The 22,975-nt window shown below is 32.4% G+C and overlaps 1 protein-coding gene across 1 annotated transcript in view; it reads right to left on the reverse strand.

Annotated features, from left to right (window-relative positions):
- Positions 1–8,140: 8,140 nt before the first annotated feature.
- Positions 8,141–22,975, reverse strand: part of LOC132743563 (structural maintenance of chromosomes protein 2-like) — a 96,259-nt gene continuing 81,424 nt past the window's right edge. The window contains exons 2-4 of the mRNA XM_060732092.1: positions 14,650–14,721; positions 10,842–11,700; positions 8,141–8,244 (exon numbers count right to left, since the gene is read on the reverse strand). Of these exons, the coding sequence (XP_060588075.1) occupies positions 8,141–8,244; positions 10,842–11,700; positions 14,650–14,721 (1,035 nt within the window). The remainder of the gene's footprint in view (positions 8,245–10,841; positions 11,701–14,649; positions 14,722–22,975) is intronic.

Genomic DNA, 22,975 nt, shown 5'->3' on the forward strand with positions numbered 1-22,975 from the left:
TTTTAAAATTATTTTTAAAAATTTTTATTTTGGCATACATAACATTCCCCTTTTCAAGAAAAAGAAATATGAATGAAAAAATTTTATTTTTTTTACTTTAAATTCAAAACAATGTAACTTAAAATAACATGGGGGGAAATGTTAAAAAAAATTTTATAAAATTTCATTAATGTTGTTTTACAAAAAAATAGAAAAACAACAAAAAAAAAAAACCCAAAATTTTTTAATAAAATAAAAAATTCCCTATTACAAAACAAAAAGCAACAAAACAAAAAAAAAAAAAATTTCCAATCATATCATAAAAATTTTTAAAATTTTTAAAATACTGCAAATAAAAAGTTTTAAGAAAAACTTAAAAGTGATCGGGGATAAAATTTTTATTTTTCCCCTTTTAAATGTGTCTAATGTCAAAAATATATTTTTAAAAAAATAAGCTCCCCCTTTCAAAAACCTTTGATTTTTTTTTTTTTAAGTTTATGCAAGAAAGTGAGGGGATTGTGATCATAAAGACAACAACGGGGCAATTTTAAGAAGTTAGAAAAATTCAAAATGCTAAAATTAGCAAAAATAAGAGCAGGCACTCTTTCTTTATAGTAGAGAAATTTTTTTCTGGTTCTTTAAAACTTTTTAGAAAAAAAACAAACAGGAGGGTCAAAAACCATTTTTGTTTTCCCCTTTGAATAAATTTTACACTTCAGCATTTTTATGTAAAAAAACTGGGCATCAAAAACAGTTTAACTTAAAGTGTTTTTAAAATTTTGGTGCCAAGAAACTTGTGCACTTTTAAAGTAGGGGTTTTCGGGCCCTTGTCAAATGCCAATTTTAAACCTTTTTCTTTCCCAAAATTTGGAATTTTTTTTTTTTTTTAAGCAAATTTTTTCAATGGTTCTACAATAACCAAAAAATTATTAAAAAAAATTTTATTATAATCCCCTTTGCCATCCCAAGAAAACCCCATCAGTTTCTTTTACAAGTGGCACAGGAAATTTAGAGAAAAGCTTTGACCTTACCCTTCTATTTTTTTAATTTTTCCCCCTGTCCCACTACATGTCTTTAAAAATTTTTAAAATTGCATGACAAAATTGTTTTTTGAAAATTTTAAAACTGTCAATTTGGCTTTCACTAAGTCGGTCAAAATATGTTTCTTTTTGGGTTTTTGAAATGTTCCTCCCATTCTTTCCAGAGTAGTGTTTTGCGTCATCAATGTATGGCGTCACATCCGTGTTTTGACCCAGATTTTTACCCAAAGTTTATAAACCTCTTGGGGAAAACTGCTGGTGAGTTTTTCATACCCCAAAAAGGGCTTTACTTTATATTGATACAAGCCCTCTTGGGGTTTTCAAAGGCTGAATTTCTTTAGCCCCTTTTTCAGTTAAATGGAACTTGCCCGAAACCTTTTTAGAAGGATCAAACTTTTTACATAAACCTTTGGGTTTTTCCCAATTTTTTTTCAATAAAAGTCATCAATTCTTTTGGTACAGGAAAAGAATCAGTTTTTTTACAGAGTTCACTTTTCGATAATCTGTACACATTCATTATTTTCCCCCTTTTTATTTCCGTTTCAAAAAATACATGGAGAGCTGTTTTAAATTTTTTTTGACTTTTGGGGGCAATAAAGTTTATTTTTCCAATAAATTTCTGAAATTCTTTTTTCTTTTGGTTAATTTTTTTTTTACAGGATTTTTTATATTTGGGTACTGTTTTATTGGTTCAGATTTTTCAAGAAATGCGGGCAAAGATGATTTTGTCAGTTCGTGTTTTTAATATCAGGGGAAAAAATTTTTCATATTCATAAATAAACTGTTTCAGTTCATCTCGTTTTTGACGGTTTCTTAAAAATGGGGCAAGTTTTTTTATCCAGATTTTTCCCGAAAAAATCAAGTTTTTTTTAAAACTTTGCCCGAACCAGGATCAGGGCTTTTCAAAATTTTTTAAAACCTATTAGATTTTAAAATTGAACATTGATTTTGGGGGAACAGAGTTAACAAAAAAAATATAGGGTTTTCTAATTTTCTAAATTTTTTCTGTCCCCAAAAAATTTCTTTTTAAAAATTTTTTATGACAAAATTTTGCTTTTGCTTTCCCCCCAGGAAATATTAAAAAAATAATTAAGGTCCCCTGACTTTTTTTTTCAAAAGTTTTAAGGACCAAAATATCTTGGGCCCGTTTAAAGGTTTTTCCCGGTTTTAGGTAAAAAAAAGCAAGTACTCTATCACCAGGTTAAAACTTTTTTCCTGAAACTTTTTTCATCCCTACCTTGATTTTTATTTTTCTTTTGTGTTTATTTTTAAAATTTAAAAACCCTAGGGTACCTCACATGCATTTTTTCCAAACCCATTTCGGAAAACTGATTACATACTGAAGCAAAATTTTAAAGATATGTTTTTCTTCAGACCCGGAATTTCTCTTTTTAGGGGTTTTAAGGGTCCTGGGACAGGTAACCAAATAAATAATTTTAAAAGGGCCTTTAACAAGAGATTTTCCTTTAACAGATTTTTTTTTACAGCAAATAAAAAAAAATGGAAAGCCTTCATCCCAGTTTTTTTTTCAGTGAAAAAAAAATATGACCTAATCATATTTTTTTAGAGTTGGTGGGAAAAACTTTCTAAAGGGACCTTGGGCTTTCAGGGGGAAGGCTTTAAAGTCCTATTTTTGAAATAAATTTCCCAACTCAGCATGACCTTTCTGGAAAAAACCCGGGGGTTAAAAATTGGGCCCTTTGATCGGGCTTAAATGATTTTGGTTAAAACCCCAAAAATGTAAAAAAATTTACAAAGCCTTTACAATAGTTTTGGCTTTAATATTTCTTAAAGGAATAGCTTCAGGGAAGGCGTAGAAGCCCCAAAATTTTAAAAGTTAATAAGTATGAGAAACCCGATTTTTTTTTGGTAAAGGACCTACACAAATCAATTTTAAAAACTTACCCAAAAGGGCATCAAAATTTTCGGGAAAAAAGGCTGTTAAATGAGCTTAGGTTTTTGTCTGATTTAGGTTTTTCCCAAACCCTTTTGACAAGTAGACAAAATTTACAGTACCTTTGATACATCTGCCGGGCCCCAAAAAAAAAAAAAATGGTAAGGTTTTTTTAACACCCCAAATGGACCTCCATGGTTTTCATGAAGCCAAACTTAAATTTATTGAAGGGAAAAATGGGGATTTACAAGGGCCACTCCTTTTTCAGCAAAAGGAAAATCCGGGGGGTCGCCCCTTTTCTTCATTTTAAAAACCCATTTTTTTCACCCAAAAAAACAGGGAAATTGTAAGCCCTTTACCCCTAAAAGCCTTTTTGATAAAGGACTGAAAATTTTCAGGGTCATTTTTTTTTCCTGGATAAGCGGACCTTGGGCAGGGGGGTTTTTTTCATTTACCTTGATTTTAAAATCTTGGTGAAGAAAATCAGATATTGGAAAAAACTGAGTTTTCAGGGAGAGTAGGAGGGAAAAAGGGGAAAAAATTTTTTTCTTTAATTTAAAAGGACTGACCATAAAAAAGAATAATATTGAAAATGGCCCCTTTTTAGCCCCTAGCTCGAGTAAAATTTTCACATTTAAGGGGAAAAAATCAGGGAAATTTCCTGGGACCCAAAGGGGGGGCAGGGGATCTTATTCCACACAAGGAGTGTTTAGTTACAATGGTTAACCCCTACCCTTTTCTCCAGCTTTAACATTTTCCCCCCAAAAAATGAACAAACCCTTTTAAAAATAAGGAAAAATTAATACAGCCACGGCCCAGTTACCAAAACTGAGGACCAAAATAAAAATTGTGGAGAGGGACAATTTAAAAAAAAAACCCCACTTTTACACCCTGGGAAAAGGACACTAGATCCCGAAGAAGTCTTCTCAAAAAAAAGGCAGTGTATCTGCTTTAAAAAAAGAATTTGAGAAAAATTTTGTAAATTAAAAGAAGCTCCTGTGTTTTTTCTTAAAAGGAGTAGGTGGGCGGTAAACACCCATAAGTGAAAACGGAACCTTTCCAAAGGGGAAGGGGTTTATAAAAACTCCATTATAGAATCAGACTTGGGCTTCCTCAAAATTGGGATTGTTATCAATAAAAAGACTGAGGTTCAGACCTTGAAGTGGGAAGACCCGTGGGTTTGGCCTTTATCCGTTGTTGGTTTTCCTCCTTTTTTGGGAAAGCAATCAGAAATTTAAAATGTTCCCGTTTCTTGCAATTTAAATTTCATGGGGAGGGCGAGAAAGGGACATGCCCCTTTTTGTGTATCAGATGACTTTTTGGGTTTTGGGGGTATTTTTTAAATGACTAGATTGGGGCCAGATAAAATTTTCCAGAATGAACTTGGAATTAAAATGTGAGGGGGTGGACTTCCCCCTTTTCTTAGAAATGAGACTTTGTGGGTTTTAAAAATAAAATCAGTTTGGGCGGGGCCAAACTTCTTCCCAAAGGTTTTTACCTGTTTTTTTTAAACTTTAAAAAGTTTAACTCAGGTGAATTTCAACGTTTTAAAATTTTTCAAAAACCAAAAATTTAGCGTCTGAGCTTTTTTATGATTTTTTTTTTTTTTTTAGACAAAACACCCCCCCGATTTAAAAAAATTGTTCTTTTTCCCCTTGGCCCAAAATTTGGTTTGACCCAAAATTTTTTTCTTAAATTTTTTTTTTGCCTGTATCCTCTTGGGGACTTAAAATTTATAACCTTTAAGAAATTTTAAATTCCCTTTTTCATTATCATAAAATTTGAGGGTTTGTTCAATTTGGTTTAAATTGTTTTTATAGATTTTACGAGCTTTTTCCAATTTTAAGGGCGCTCTGTAAAAAATTTAAAGTCCAGTTTCTCTCTTGGGGTTTTTTTAAATTTTTAGGGAACCTTTTTTAAAAAGGAAAAATACTTATCAAATTTTTTTTTTTGGAAAAGGTTTGGGAAAAAGCCCCAAAAATTTTTTTTTTCCAATTAAAAATTTTTAATTTATTCTATTTTTCAAAAATGATTTTGGGTCTCTTTGATTTCTAATTCTCTCATTTTTTAACGAAATTTCCCTCTTCTCCTTTTTTTTCTTTAATTTTTTCTCTTCTCCTTTTTTTTTCTTTAATTTTTTTCTCTTCCTTTCTTTTTCAAACCCGTCTTTCCCTTTTTTTTCTTCCCCCTTTTTTTTTCTTTTTAAAAGTCTTTCTTCCCTTTTTTTTTCTAACTGTCTAAATTTAAATTTTAAGTTTTAAGCTCTTTTATTTTTTTTCAGAAATTTTAGAGTGTTTTTTAACAATGTGAGGGAAAATGCCAAACTTGTCCAAAAATATCTTTTATCCACAAAAATAATGAATCAGAAGATTTTTAAATTTTTTTTTAGCATTTTAAGATTTAATTTCTTTTAAAAATTAAAATTTTTTTCAAGATTTAAGGGAAATCAGTTTTTTTACCAAAAACAAAACCTCCCGGGGAAAGGGTTTAGCCCACAAACCTTTTTTTTAAAACCCAAAAGACATGACTGCTTGCTGCTGGTTTTAAAATTAAATATGGGTGTTAAAAAAAATCAAAATTGAAAAGCCACACTTAAAAAGAACAAAAAATGGGTATAACTCAGATTAGTAAATACCCTTAAAAAAAAAAAATGTAAAATAAAGGGGAATAATTTTCCCAAAAATTTTAACCAAAAAAATTTTTCCCGGACGACCCCTTTTTGTTTCGAGCCAGGCGTTTAAAGAGAAAAAACCCCCCGCAACAAATTGTAAAAATAACAAATTTAACCAAAAAAATTTAAAAAAAGGAAAATTTAAAAAAAAAACAAATTTTTGTACAAAATTTCCTGAAGTCCAAATAAAAATGGGAAAAATTTAAAAAGTTTATCGATCCTGGAAAAGATCCTTTTTTAAAAAGCCCCAAATTTTAAAACCCAAATTAAAACCCCAAAAAACACTTTAGAATAAATTCCCACAAAAAATTTTTTTTAAAAAACCAACTCCAATAATTCACTTTATATCCAAGGAATATTTAAATCCAAATTTTGACTTAAAAGGTAATATACTTTTAATTTGATCACTTGATGACTTAAAAGGTAATTTCGAAAGAAAAATGTCTTCTATATATATTAAACAAGAAGTTTCTAGGGTTAAATCTTCCATTTACACAGTAACAAATCTAGCAACTTTTAATAATAAAGATCATTCCAGAAGTTTTTTATCTAATTATAATGCATGAGTTTTTACAAAAAGTTTAAAAAAAGTTTTTAGTTTCATACATGTGTATGAGTTTTCCCACAAAGTTAAGAAAATTTTGTACATTTCATGTAAATTAAAGTTCCCAAAAAAAAGAAAATGATTTAAAATTTTTAAATACCAACTGGTCAGATATTTAAAATTTTATTTCATGGTTTAAAATGTTGCATTTAAAAAACAAAATAGAAATTCTTTAAAAACCAAAATTTTTAAACCCCTTTAAAATTCAAAAAAACTCCCTTTAAAAACCCCAACAAAAAAAAAGCTGGTATACCCTAAGGGTTTTTTTTTGTTTATGTGCGAAAGTGGGCTTGGGGCGCGACCCTTTAAACTCTAATGTTCAAAATGGTCACAAGTGGTTCAAAAAGCGGGGTTTTGCCCAAAACAAAAAATAAATACAAAAAACAAATTTAAACTTTTTTGAAAAAAAATGGGGGTTTTTTTAAATATACAGGTTTATAAAAAAATAAATAGTAACCAAAAAAACAAAAGAAAAAAATTGTTGAAAAAAAGCTATAGGGCCCCCAAACATATATATGCTTTGTTTAAAAATTTTATTTTTTTTTTTTTTCTTTAAATTTCCCCCATTTAAAAAACCCCAATTTAACCGGGTGAACTTGTTTCTTTATTTAAAATTTAAAAACTGACCTTTTGATTGAATTCGTCTGTTTGTCATTTGTCGCAAAAAAAGTCATTCAAAAGGTTAATTTCAATTTGAATCAAAAACAGTGCAAATTAGTGCAGCATAAACTTGCAAAAAGTAAATATATATTTGTATTATTTATGCTATACAATATTGATACACTTACATTTGATTAACTTTTCTTTAAACCTATTAGTAGCAGAAAAAATAAACTGAGAAAATCCCTTTTATATAAGCTCCACATTTGAAAAAGCAGTGAGGAATTTCATTCATAAAATCTGATATTGTTTTGAGATGACGAAAGGCTAAAAATAGTTCACTCGGAAAGCTGATTTTACGCGACCTTCTCTGGCTGATCATATGTAATATCACAGCCACGTTCAAATGTTACAAAAGTTTTGTTTCACTTGCTGATAGTTTAACCCTTTATGGAGTTTCAGCCTATAAGAATAACTGAGCTGTGACAATCACCTGGACTGTTAATACAACGAAATGAGTAAAGAAATGTTAGCCAGATATACCATCCTAAAAACTTCTTTTCAAATTTCAAAGTATTGTAGCTATTATAAATGTTTACTGTCACTTTTTGTCTAATTCGCTGTTCACAAAACAATAAATTGATGTTCGGACATTCACAATGTTAAGGTCTTCTAGTTACTTGTAGCTTTCGATTTATGTACAGCAATACTGCTTTCCGTTTCTCATTCAATTATATTACATGCTGCGAATCACCTAAGGGGAATATGACTTTACATAATAGAAATCGAAAGGAGTTCTCGAATCCAAATTTATTTTTAGCTGTAAATCGAAAGGATTGATTGTTAAAAACCGGGCCCACGGACAAAAAAAATAGTAAACACAAAAAGCTCCGCACTTTATTTGCCTTGCCATAATAAGGGCCTTTGTTTCGTTAAATAAGTGTTACATCTCAGTTTCATCACATGGTTTCGGACATTGACGCGGCAAAGTGTACCTATTACCTGTTAAGAGGTTTGTCCCCTGCCATAGAATTTTAAAATCTGACATGGAAAAGGGCTCTGTTTTCCAGACTTTTTGATGTTAGCTTTTTTGATGAACTGACAACGGTATTTACTTTACCTACGTTTAGACAATCTATTTTCGATATTATTTTATGGAGGCATTTCAATTTATTTTATTTCTGGCAATTAATAACAAACTCATTAATTGTAACCAAAAACTTACAATCATTACATATTACATACGGTGCAAGGAGGCGGGAATGATGTTCTATTTTCCGTAATTAAATAATTCCAATACTCCGAGAAAGGTGAACTGTACTGACGACAGACTGTTACTCAAGAGCATTGTTTTACTTAATATGATGGTTGTGCAAAATTAACTTACCCTTCTTGTGATTTTGATATTTTCTCTCCTCTGTTTGTACTTGTGAATCAGTTTCATTACTTGTCACTGCTATAAAATAAAAATGAAATAAAGATACAATAATATGTTGAAATAAGTAAATATCATCATCACTAAATGTGACAAATGCCCTCGCAAACACCTGTTATTCCTAAAATAAGACCGACCATTAGCGGATACCAAACCTGACTATAACATCAATGCAAAGACATTGATAAGGCCTTTAATTTGAGCTAATATCATATTTTAATTTCTCGATAAGAGAGTTTGACCCTGGATAAAATTTTATCTATGCGTCAATTTATAACAAAGTGGTAGCAAAATTCATAAAGATAAAAAGACATTAAGACCTAACTCAGTTGGTATTTGGATACGTTTTTACATGTCATTGCGTCTAAATATCAATAATTACGTATGTGCAATATATTAATAATATAATTTTACAGAATTCAATAAAATGTTTCGTTGAGAGTCAGCCTTAGCCCAGATTTCCAGAAGTTATATGCGGAATTTCATAATTGTGTATATTTTGTGAAAAGAGTATTCGACCATACGGAATTCAGAAACCATTCCGCGTTTTATTTTCGAGTTTTGGAAGCGGAATACTGCATGCGGAAATCAAATCTACTCATGAAAACAAAAATTTGGCGAAATATTTGAAATTTTAATTATTTGCCGCCTTACTTAGATTAATACACATTGACTACAAACTTAGGCAAATTTTAGCAAAACTCAATGATTTGGCCGAACCTGTAACGGTCATTTTAAGATAATTGTTAGACCGGAACTGCTTAACACGACAATAACATTTTTTTTCAAATTCAATGTATTTAGAACTCTATCAATCTATCCACTCATTAAGTACAAAATTATGACATATTTGAGGAAAATTCAACACAATGTTTTTATCATTAAGGTCAATGTCAAATTAAGGTCAATATCACATCAAGGTATTTGTGCCTGGTGTATCATTAAAAGGATTGTTATGTCAAAGTATGAATGCAATACAAACATAAGTAACAAATGAAAGCCAAGTAGAACAAATTTTAACAAATCTAAGGACTCAAAATGTCCATTTCATTGATTGGTCGATTCATATTCCTTTCAATATGCACAAGAAGAAATCATGAACAGTTGCATTGAAATTTGGTCAGCGGTTTCAGAAAAGAAGCACACACAGATTGCCAAACATCCAGACGGCCTCACAGTCAGCGTCAAGCTATTAAACACCTCTTACAACTTTTGTTATTCGGGGTGTGTAAATAAAATAACATTATTTAAATTAATTTTAAAGGGTGAAACCCTTCATTTATGTACATGAATATCAAATAACAAAGTTTTACATTAATAATAAATGAATAAGGATTTTCAGTTGGAAAGGGTTAAATGATTGTTTATTACTGTCAAACGTGGACAGTTCATTTAAAGACATTTTATGACCATGTTTAAGACAGAAGGCTTAAAGAAACTGATCCGTATTGTTGTAATTATCCAATAGTTATTTATAACTCGTATAATCCTTGAGATTGATTGATGTATAGAGGACATTTCTTTGTTTGCATGTGAGATTGAAATATATTTCACTGAGTGAACACTAAATCTTATATTTTTAAGAGTGGCGTAGCAAGAGTGAAAACTTAAAAGCTGGTGTTCAAAAATGAAATATATTTTATTCTTATATGAAAAAACAAATATGTTTTCTTTTTATTTCATGCTTTTTGAGTAATTTTAAGTACTTTTTTACTGATTTTGCCTCGTAGCGTCGCGCGTTCTCCTTTATGACGTCATTACATCACATATGACGTCACATCATCCAGTTTGAAATATATTTCTGTTAAATTTCTCTAATTTTGTTACGTTTTTAACATGATGTATGATGACATTCTTTTCCTAAAGATGCAAAATTTACGTATGACGGCATTTATTTTTGCCCGTTATTCCATTTAGTTATATTATTCTTTTCACCGCATTCAGATATGTCCGGCTACAGTGAAATTATATTTTTATAAATTTCACTAGTGGTTTATCAAGAAAATAATCATCTGATATATTACATTAAAACACTGGAAAGCATGAAATAAGAATGTATCTTTTGACAAACTACTCACAAATGGTATGAATTTAAGGTTTCATTAATAGATTCTGGGGCACATTTTCAGATTTTCTTGAAATTTTGATCACTGACTCATTTTAAATATTTACGGTGAGATATCATAAGAATTATATTAACAAAGTTGGAGGAATTGATTAAAAAAATTATGACATTTCAAATATTTACCAAGTCTTCGAAATAGACAATTTTGGTTTTAAAACTGTAAGATTGGTGATATTTCTGGCAATTGTGTGTGTGTGTGGGTGGGGGGATTACTTAAAATGTCACACCGACAAGCGGAGATTTGTCAAAACATTCTTAACAATAAACGAGTTGATAGTTATCACGGATTTTAATTGACAGGAACCTTAGAAAAATATTTATTAAAAGAATGTCGTTTAATAATTATTGCTTTTGACAAGAAAACTTGTAATTCATAAAAGTTTCATTGCATTTGGTTTTTATCCTGTATATTCTTTTCTCCGCCTTTCAAAAGATATCTCAAAACGTCAATTTCATTAGACGATTAAACATTTAAGAATAAAAAATAACAAACCTGCCCCTTGCCGTCTTTTGATCTCATCAAGGTCTTTCTTCACTTCAGTTACATTTTCCTTTAAGTTGTCAACGTCTCTCTTCACTGCAGCATCATTTTCTTTTCCATCTTTAATGTCTTTCTTCACTTCAGTTACATTTTCCTTTATGTCTTTAAGGTCTTTCTTCACTGCAGTATCATTTTCTTTTACGCCATCAAGGTCTTTCTTCACATCAGCTACATTGTCCTTTATGACTTCAAGGTCTCTCTTCACTGCAGAATTATTTTGTTTTACGTCTTTAAGGTCTTTCTTCACTTCAGTTACATTTTCTTCAACGTCATCAAGGTCTTTCTTTACATTAGTTACAATTTCCTTTATGTCTTCAAGGTCTCGCTTCACTGCAGTATCATTTTCTTTTATGTCATCAAGTTCTTTTTTCACGTCAGCTACATTTTCATTTATTTCTTCAAGGTCACTCTTTACCGCAGTATCATTTTCTTTTACGTCTTCAAGGTCTTTCTTCATATCAGTTACTTTTTCCTTTACTTCTTCAAGGTCTTTCTTCACCGCAGAATCATTTGCTTTTACGTCTTCAAGGTCTTTCTTCACGTCAGTTACATTTTCTTTTACATCTTCAACGTCTTTCTTCACGTAAGTTACATTTTCTTTTACATCTTCAACGTCTTTCTTCACGTCAGTTACATCTTCTTTCATGTCTGTCATTTCCTGTTTCAGTCGGTCAACATCGGCTTCATAGTCCTTCCACTTTTTAATTTCTTCCTGTATCCTTCTCTCTTCTTCCAGATCAAGAGGGATAGTTTTGAATGTGGCAATTGTTTGCTGAATATTCACAGCTGGAGAACTAAGACGAACAAGTATCTAAAACCGGAATTTAGTAACAACTTTAGCATTTAAATTTCGGTGTTTGATGATCTTTATAAGCGTTTATCGAAAATGATGACCCGACAAATTATCTGTATATAGAAATATTAGACATAAAAAAATAAACAAGAGAGCCATCATGGCCCTAACATCGCTCTCCATATTATAAAAGATCTCGATGGCAAGTAATAATTAACACTGTTTACTATGAATGAAAGTCAGATATTAAATCTAAATCTTATACTGATATCAAACAGGTCATATCTGCATCAGACCGGCAAATGCAAACAAGTTTACAGGTTGTTATTGCTAAGAAAAATATCAGTCATTTAAGAATTCACTGGTGGCTATACAAAACCATTTAAGTCTTTGGAAGTTCGTGGTTTCTATGGAAGTCAATTGATGATTCCTTGATTAAAAGTCATTAGTTTTTATGGAAAGTTAAGATTTAGCTATTGAAAACAATGAATGCGTTGGGAGTTAATGGCGTCTTTGGAAGTGACAGGTTGATAAAAAAATCATTTGTTCTTGAATATCACTGGTTGCAATGGAATAACAATGATTGAAGAACGAGAAGGCCATGATGGCCCTGAAATCGCTCACCTGTTTATAGGCCCTGGGGCGGGACCAATTTTTACCCAGGGGCTTTTATTTGTACAAACTTGGTAGACACTCACTAGAAGATAATTCATGCTTAATATCTAAATTCTAGCTCTTTGGGTTTTTAACAGAAGATTTTTTAAGTTTTTACTATATACATATAAGGAAAATCAATGATCCCCGGGCCAATTTTGACCCAAGAGCTTTTATTTGAACAAACTTTGTAGACATCCACTAGAAGATGTTTCGTGCTTATAGCTAAGCTTAGGTATTTGGTTTTTTAAAAGATTTTTTTAAGTTTTTACTATATACAAATAAGGAAAATCAATGACCCCCGGGGCATGGCCAATTTTGACCCCAGGTTACTTCGTAAATACTGACTTGATGATGTTACATACTTAATAGCTAAGCGTTTGCTCTTTGGGTTTTTTAAAAGACGATTTTTTAAGATTATATACATAAAAAAAAAAACAATGACCCCCTGGGGCGGGGCCAATTTTGACCGAAGGACTTTTATTTGAACAAACTCCGTAAACATCCTCTAGAAGATGTTTCAAGCTTAATAGCTAAGCTCTAGCTATTTGGGTTTTTTAAAAGAAGATATTTTTAGTTTTTACTATAATTATGCATATAGGGAAAACCAATGACCCCCTGGGCGGGGCCAATTTTTTAAAAGAAGAGATTTTAAGTTTTTTCTTTCGGTTGCCATGGCAACCAGAGTTCTGCTTGAAATTAAATTCTTTGAACAGTTTTGATTACCAAAGGAACATTCCTGTGAAGTTTGGATGAAATTGGCTCAGTGGTTTATAAGGAGATGTCGTTTAAAATAAAAGTTTACAGACGGACGGACGCCGGACGAAAAGCGATCACAAAAGCCCACCATGTCACTTTGTGACAGGTGAGCTAAAAACACTTGTTGCTAAGAAACACAAGTTTTGCTTAGAAAAAAGGCGGCTAATGGAATTAGCTTGTTGCTAAAAAATGTAAATGGTTGTTTTTGAAGTCACTGATTACTCTGGAAAGTCAACGGTTTCTATGAAAGCCACTGATTGCTATGGAAAGTCAATGGTGCCTAAGGAAGTCACAAATTATTTTAGAAAGTAAATTTCTGCTAAAGAAATAAAAAGGTTTGCTATGGAAGTCACTAGTTGCTATGGAATACAACGGTTTCTAGTCAAGGCACCAATGACTGTAAAGTGACGATTGTGATCCACTGGTTGCTATTAAATTCAAGACAAAGTAAGGAAAATCCACGAGCCCAACGCGTGGCAATAACGCGTCAGGGCTATAACTTTGTGGGCATCTTCTAAACTTTATTTCCTGTAAAATATCTAAGCTGCCTATGGACGCACTCAGGGTACTTGAAACCTAAAAATTGTGAAGCACTGAATATATTTGTAAATCAACTAGAAACTGAAAAATCATGATACATTGAAGACCTCGAAAAGCACTGGAAGTACCGAAAACCTGAAATATTGAACCACTGAAATTAATAGAAAACCTGAAAATTTGGAAGCACTGTAATTACTAGAAAGTTCGAAATTTGGCAGCATTGAAAGTACTTAAATCCTTGAAATATTGAAGAAATCAAAGTATTACAAAACCTGAAAACTGTGACGCACTGGATATATTGGAAAACCTAAAATCGTGAATTTTTTTAAAATGCATGTACTTGAATCCTGCAAATTGTACTGGAAACCTGAAAATTGTAAAACACTATAAAGCACTGAAATTTACCGAAACTTGAAAATTGTGACAGAGTGGAATTACTGATACTTGAAATATCTGATTCACGGAAATAGCTAGTACTTGAAATTTGTGAAGGACTAGAATTACTGATACTTGTAAATTATAACGCACTGTGATTACTGGAAATCGGAAAATTATGAAATACTGATAGTACTTGACACAATCTTTCGCAGAGATAACTCAAAATCAGATTTGAATATTTCCAAAATTTAGTGTTACAAAAAATATTTTTCAATTAAAGAAACTCCACTTCATAAGTTATTATTTGTTCTGGAAGCAACAGAGACCTAAATCAAATGGAACAATAATCTGAAAAATTATCTCCAGTCCCATCATGTCTGGAAACCTCAGCGAGCAGTGCTGTAACTTATTTCAATACTCTCAAATGTCTCAAAGGGAAACTGGCTTGTTTGAAATCGACGCATTGCAAAACATTTTTATAAATGGATTATATTATTGAATATCAATTTAATCCAATGAAATGTTATCAGAGAAGATATACACTACCGTATATAATACTCTTTCTTCATTTAAAATAAATTGAAAGGTTACAAAGATGATGATGATAATAATACTTTGAAAGCGAAATGTGCTTACCTGTTCAATATCATTCCACCAAGCTGTAAAATCATTTTGTTGTATTGCAGTCGTTTTTGATATATGACTAATCTGAAAGAAAAAGGTCAATATGATTTACCTGAAATAAGAGCCAATTTACCAAAAAGTAACAAAAGCAACTCTCACCCTTCTTCCCGTCTCAAGACCACCCACTCGCCCTTCCAAAACAAAACAAACAACAAGACGCTACTGTCAAGGAAGGCATTGATAATTTTCAATAGGAAAGTACTAGACAAGACTGATTTTGAGAATTTGGCGCTCGAGGCATTTGTAGTACAAGTGGTATCTTGGTATATATTTTTACCTATTTAGGGTATGCTGAATCCGATAAAGGTGGATACCAAACTGAAAAAAATGATCTTGACCACTGAAATTATAATTAGATGATATATCAAATAAAACTTAGGATAGGAAAAGCCTGATATTTGTCACAAGGCATAGATTATTTAGATAATAAAATTCAGCATACCGGTATAAGGTTAAAACACTCAAGATACCACTTGTACTATAAATGCCTCTAGCATTCATATTTTCTTAAATCAGTCCTGTGCTTACTGCAAATTTGTTGTACACATAGATTTAAGACACCTTTTACGTCTGCAGTTATAAGTACGACAGAATGTAAATTACGCCAAATTTGTTTATACGTGTATTTAGTAATACAGGTTAAGTTTTCGACAAAATGCAAGGAATAAAACCCAAAGAATACGATATGTAGAGAGCAATGCACTTCTTATGAATGAGATATAACGAGGTTTAAAAGCCCATACCAAGGAAAATGTAAACATGTGAAACATTGTATGGAAAAAATCAAGTTTTAGTTAAATATGGTATTTTAAAGATTTGGTCAATTGGGCCGTTGCTTTAAAGCATGAAGACGATCAATTTAGAAATTAAAATAAAATGTTAAAAATTGCGATCTTAAACGTCAATAGCACAAGGAACCAAATCATGACTGTCAAAACATTTCGGATTGTTTCAAGTATGCAGTAATATCTCGAATTATTCCATGACGGCAGTAAAAGCTCGGATTGTTCCATGGTGGCAGTAAAACCTTAGATTATTTCATGACGGCAGTAAAAGCTGGGATTGTTCCATGGTGGCAGTAAAACCTTAGATTATTTTATGACGGCAGTAAAAGCTCGGATTGTTCCATGGTGGCAGTAAAACCTTAGATTATTTTATGACGGCAGTAAAAGCTCGGATTGTTCCATGGTGGTGGTAAAACCTACGATTATTTCATGACAGCAGTAAAAGCTCGGATTGTTCCATGGTGGCAGTAAAACATTAAATTATTTCATGACGGCAGTAAAAGCTCGATTAAATTCATCACGGAAATAAAAGCCCGAATGTTTCGTGACGGCAGTAGAAAGTCCTATTGTCTCATGACCGCAGTAAAAGCTGGGATTGTCACATGAAGGAAATAAAAGCTCGGATTGTTTCAAAACTACAGTGATATATAATATCATTTTCTAACGGCAGTATTATATCGGATAATTTCATGACAGCATTCTTATCAAAAATTATTTTATGAATGCAGTATTATCTCAGTTTGTTTCATAACTAAAAATAATCTCGGATTATATCATGACTGCAATATTATCTTGGATTATTTCATGACGGCAGTATTATCTGCGATTATTTTATGACGGCAATCAAATCTCGGATTGTTTCATGAGTGCATTATTATCTCGGATAATGTCATGACGACAGTAACAGCTTGGATCATTTCGTGACTGAAGTTTTATTTCGGATTGTTGTATGACGGTAGTATTATCCCTTATTGATTCCTGACGTTTGTAATATCTCGGATTATGTCATGACGACAGTAACATCTCAGATTATTTCATGACTGCAGTATAATCTCGGATCATTTCATGAGTGCAATATTATCTCTGATTGATTGTCCTTAACGGCAGTATTATCTTGGATTGTATCATGACGGCATTAATATACAGATTGTTACATGATAGCAGATATATATCAGATAATTTCATGACGGCAGTTTTATCTCAGATTATTTTATGACGTTGTATTATTTTGGACTGTTTCATGACGCAGTATTATCTCAGAATGTTTTATAGCCGCTGTTTTTTTCTCAGATTGTTTCTTTACTGCAGTTATATGTTTGATAATGCATTGACTGCAGTAATATTCCGGTTTCTAGTATGGCGGCAGTAGTATCTTTGATTTTTTCATGACTTCAGTATTATCTCGGATTGTTTCATGTCAGCAGTATGCTCTAGGACTGTTTCATGTTGGCAGTTTTATCTTGGATTGTTTCTTGACGATGGTATTATCTCTGATTGTTTCATGACGACAGCAGTATCTCGGATTATTTAATGACGGCATTTTAATCTTTTATTTTTCATGACACAGTATTATCTCGGATTGTTTCTTGACTGCAGTTATATTTCGGATTCATTAATGACTGTAGTATTTTCTGGGATTGTTTCATGACCCCTGTAATATCTCAGATTTTTCCACGGCTGCTGTAATATCCTGGTTTGTTTCAAGACTGCAGTATCATCTCGGATTATTTCATGACGACAGTCTTATCTCAGATGGGTTCTTGACTGCATTGTTATCTCGGATTGTTTTATGACTGCAGTATTATCTCAGATTGTTTCATAACAGCAGACTTATCTCTGATTGTTTCATGACTGAAGTTTACCTCGGATTGTTTCATGAATGCAGTATTATCTCGGGATAATTCTTGGCAGCTGCATCATCTCGGATAATTTCAGGACGGCAATTTAATATCTGATTGTTTCATGGTGCAGTATTATCTCAGATTGTTTCTTGACTGCAGTTATATCTCAGATTATTTCATGGCCATAGTATTCTATCAGATTTTTTTCATGGCTGCAGTAATATCCTGAATTGTTTCTTGACTGCAGAATATTCTCGGATTGTTTCATGACGACCGCAGTTTTATCTCGGATTGGTTCTTGACTGCAGTATTATCTCGGATTGCTTCATGACTGCAGTATTATCTCGGATTATTTCATGACGGCGGATATATCTTAGATATTTTAATGACTGAAGTAACATCTCATATATTTTCATCGCTGCAGTAATATCCTGGATTGTTTCATGACTGCAGTATTATCTCGGATTGTTTCATGACGGCAGTTAAATCTCGAATTCGTTCTTGACTGCAGTATTATCTCAGATTGTTTCATGACCGCAGTATTATCTCTGATTGTGTCATGACAACAGTATAATATCGGATTGTTTCATGAATGCAGTATTATCTCGGATTGTTTCATGACTGCAAACATCACGGATTGGTCCGTGACTGCAGTAATATTTCGGATTGTTTAAGGACAGCAGTATTTTCTCGTGATGCTTCGTGGCAGCTGCCTTATCTATGATAATTTCATGACGGCAGTTTAATTGACGCAGTATTATTTTTAATTGTTTCTTGACTGCAGTAATATTTCAGATTACTTCATGACTGAGGTAACATCTCAGTATTATCTCGGTATTAGTATTGTTTCTTGGTTTGTTTCTTGACTGCAGTAATATCTCAGATTATATCATGACTGCAGTAACATCTCAGTAATATGTCAGTATTATCTCTGATTGTGTCATAAGGGCAGTATAATCTCGGATTGTGTCCTGACTGCAGTAATATCTCGGATTTTTTCACGACAGAAGAAATGTCTCGGATTGTTTCATGAATGCAATAATATCCCGAATAATTTCACAACAGCAGTAATATCTTGGATTTATCACGTAGGCAGGAATATCGCGGATTATTTCATGACTGTAGATATAACCCGACTTGGTTCATTACTGCAGTAAATCCCGAATTGTTTAATAATTACAGCATTTTCTCGGATTATTTCATGACGACAGTGAAAGCTTGGATGATTTCATGACTGTTGTATTATCCTGAATTATTCCATGGCTGCAATATTATTTTTGATTGTTTCATGACGGTAGTATTTAATCTCGATTGTTTCATGGCGTCAGTAATATCTCGGATTAGTTCAAATAACGACAGTCAAATATCCCTTGGATGATTGTTCATGACGAACAGTAACATTCTCAATTATTCATGACTGCAGTATAATCTCGGATCATTTCATGAGTGCATACTTTCCCTGATTTTCCTTGACGGCAGTATTATCTTGGATTGTATCATGACGGCAGTAATATCTCTGATTGCTTCATAATAGTAGTAATATATCGGATTATTTCATGACGGCAGTAATATCTCAGATTATTTCATGACGTAGTATTATCTGGGACTGTTTCATGACACAGTATCATCTCAGATTGTTTTATATCCGCTGTTTATTCTCTGATTGTTTCTTTACTGAAGTTATATGTTGGATAATGTATTGAATGCAGTAATATCCCGGTTTGTTTCATGGCGGCAGTAGTAAATCTTTGGTTTTTTCAATGACTTCAGTAATATACCGGATTTTTTCTAATGCTTTACAGTAAATTATCTCGGATTGTTTCCATGTCGGCATTTGTAAATCTTGGATTGGGTTTCTTTAACGATGGTATTATGTCCTTGATTGGTTCATGATGAACAGCAGTATATCCCGGATTGTTTTCATGTCGGGCATTTGTTTATCTTGATTGTTTTCTTTACGATGGTATTAATGTCTATTGGTTCATGAACGGGCAGTTTAATCTCTGATTTTTTCATGACACTGTATAATCTCGGAACGTTTCTTGACTGCAGTTATATTTCGGATTCATTAATAACTGCAGTATTTTCACGGATTGTTTCATGACTGCAGTAATATCTCAGATTATTTCATGACTACAGTAACATTTTAGATGTTTTATGGCTGCGGTAACATCCTGGATTGTCTCATGACTGCAGTATTACCTCAGATTGCTTCATGAATGCAGTATTATCTCAGATTGTTTCATGACTGCAGTATTATTTCGGATTGTTTCATGACTGCAGTTTTATCTCAGATTATTTCATGAAGGCAGCATCATTTCGGGTTTTTTTCCTGACTGCATTAATATCTCAGATTATTTCATGACAGGAGTAATGTCTCGGATTGTTTCATGAATGCAGTAATATCTTGAATAATTTTTTAATACTATCTTGGATTTTTTATCACGTAGCAAAGGAATACCTCGGTTTTTTCATGGACTGAAGTTTAATCCGTTTGCTTCATGGGAATGCAGTAAATGCCGGATTTGTTTTTAATGAGTGGCAAGCATTTATCTCGGATTATTTCATGACGACAGTAAAAGCACGGATGATTTTATGACTGCTGTATTATCCTGGATTATTCCATGGCTGTAGTATTATTTCGGATTGATTCATGACGGTAGTATTGTCACTGATTGTTTCATGACGTCAGTAATATATCGGATTATTTCATGACGAAATTCATATCTTTGATTTTGTCATGACGACAGTGACATCTCAGATTATTTCATGAGTGCAAGTTATAATCCTCGGATCATTTCCATGAGTGCAATAATTATCTCTTATTTTTTCCTTGACGGCCAAAGTATTATCTTGGATTGGTTATAATGTCTGCAGAAATATATCGGATTGTTTCATGAAAAGCATAAATATTCTCGTATTAATTTTCATGACGGCAGTATTATCTCGGATTTATTTTATGAGCGTAGTAATTATCTCGGACCTTGTTTCATGACAACAGTATTCAAATCTCAGATTTTTTATATCCGTTTTATTCCTGATTTGTTTTTCTTTTACTGAAGTTAATATGTTTGGGTAATGTATTGACTGCAGTAAATATCTCGGTTTGTTTCATGGCGGGCAGTTAGTATCTTTGGTTTTTTTAAAGACCTTTCAGTAATATACCGGATTTTTTTCTATGACTTTGCAGTATTATCCTCGGATTGTTTTATGTCGGCTGTATATATCTTGGATTGTTTTCTTGACGATGGTAAATTTTTCCATTTTTCATTAAATTTATGACGGCCCGTTTAAACTCTGATTGTTTTCCCTGACTGCAGGGAAAAAAATCCCCGGGTTCAAATTTCGACTGCCCAAAAATTTTTTTTCGGGTTTTTTTATGACCGGGAGTAATATCCCAGATTATTACATGACTGCAGTAATATCCTGGATTGTTTCATGACTGCAGTATTATCTCGACTTGTTTAATGAAGGCAAATTTTTTCTCGGGTTTTTTTCTTTACGCAGTATTATCTCGGTTGTTTTTAATTTAAATGCAAATATTATTTCAGATTTTTCATATGAGTATTTATCTTATAAAGGCCTCAGGACCCGGGAGTATTTTCTGGGATTGTTTCCCTAAAACAGTATTTTCTCGGTTTTTTTCAAAAACTGCAGTTTAAAATCTGGATTTTTTTTCATACGCCCGTAAATTTTTTTCGGGGTTTTTCTTTTTCAACTTTAATATTTTTGGAAAAATTTTTGAAAGGGAAATTTTTTAAAATCAGATTTTTTTCATGGCGGCAATATTATCTCGGGGGGCTTTCTTGACTGCCAAATAAATATCTCAAATTATTTTGTGGAAAAATTCCAAGTTTTTCCTTTTTGAATATCCTGGTAAAAGGGTACTTTGGGAGCGTATTATCTCGGATACTTTCAGTACGTCAGTTTAATCTCTCATTGTTTCATGACTCAGTAAAATATCAGATTGTTTCTTGACTGCAGTAATATCTTAGATTATTTCATGACTGCAGTAATATCTCAAATGTGTTTCATGGCTGCAGTAATATCCTGGATTGTTTCATGACATCAGTATAATCTCCTTTTGTTTCATGACGACGGAAGTTAAATGTCGGATTGGTTCTTGACTGCAGTATTATCTCAGATTGCTTCATGACTGAAGTATTATCTCTGATTGTGTCATGACGGCAGTATAATCTCGGATTGTTTCATTCCTGCAGTTATATCTCGGATTGTTTCATGACTTCAGTATTAATTGGGATGCTTCTTGGCAACTGCATTATCTCGGATTATTTCATGACGACAGTTTAATCTCTGATTGTTTCAAGACGCAGTATTATCTAGGATTATTTTTGACTGCAGAAATATCTCGGATTCATTAATGACTGCAGTATTTTCTCGGTTGTTTTCATGACTGCAGTTATGACAGATTATTTTCATGACTGCAGTAATATCATCTGCAGTTATATCTCGGATTGGTTCTTGACTGCAGTATTTTCTCGGATTGTTTCATGAGTGCAGTATTATCTCAGTTATTTCATGACTGCAATATTATCTCAGATTGTTTCATGACTGCAGTATTATCTCGGATTGTTTCATGAATGCAGTATTATCTCGGATTGTTTCATGATTGCAATATTATCTCGGATTGTTTAATGACGGCAGTTGTAGCTCGGATTGGTTCTTGACGGCATTATATTCTCTATTGGTCTTGTGACTTCAGTTTTATCTCAGACCGTTTCATGGCGGCAGTTTTATCTCGGATTGTTTCATGATGGCAGTATTATCTCAGATTGTTTCTTGGCTTCAGTATTAACTCGGATTGTTTTATGACGGCAGTTTTATCTTGGATTATTTTCATGGAAGTAGTAATATCTTAGTATAGTTGATGATAGTAATAACACCGCGTATAATATCGTGATTGATTATTTCATGACCCGGAGAAGCCCGGAATTTTTCATGGCAGTAATGATAATTTGTCATCGGAAATGTCGGATAAAAATGTTAAAAATATTCATGTTAACGGTAGTATATTATCTTTGACTTTTTCATGTTGGCCGTATTATCTCTGATTGTTTTATACTTGGAATGTTTCATTGCGGCAGTATTATCTCGGAATCTTTCATGGCAGCAGTTATAGCTCGGATTATTTTCTTGACTGCAGTATTATCTAGGATTGTTTTATGACGGCAGTATTATCTTGGATTGTTTCAAGACGGCAGTATTATCTTGGATTGTTTCATGACGAGAGTATTATCTTGGATTGTTTCATGACGACAGTATTATCTTGGATTGTTTCGTCGAGGCAGTATTAGCTCGGGTTATTTCATGACGGCAGTATTATCTCGGATTGTTTCAAGACGGCAGTAATATCTCCCATATTTTTTCATGACCCCAGTATTACCTCGGATTATTTCATCAAGGCAGCATCATTTTGTATTGTTTCTTCAGTATTAGCTCGGATTAATCTCTTGACGGGAAAATTATCTCGAATTGTTTCATGACGGCAGTATTATCTGGGATTGTTTCTTGATTGCAGTAATATCCCCATATTGTTTCATGACGGCAGTTTTATCTTGAATTGTTTCTTGACAACAGTATTATCTGTGATTGTTTCATGACGGCAGTAATATCACTGATTATTTTCTTGAC

This window comes from Ruditapes philippinarum, unplaced genomic scaffold (assembly GCF_026571515.1).
Source record: "Ruditapes philippinarum isolate M1 unplaced genomic scaffold, ASM2657151v2 ctg983_1_1_1_1, whole genome shotgun sequence".
NCBI classification, from domain to species: Eukaryota; Metazoa; Mollusca; class Bivalvia; order Venerida; family Veneridae; genus Ruditapes; species Ruditapes philippinarum.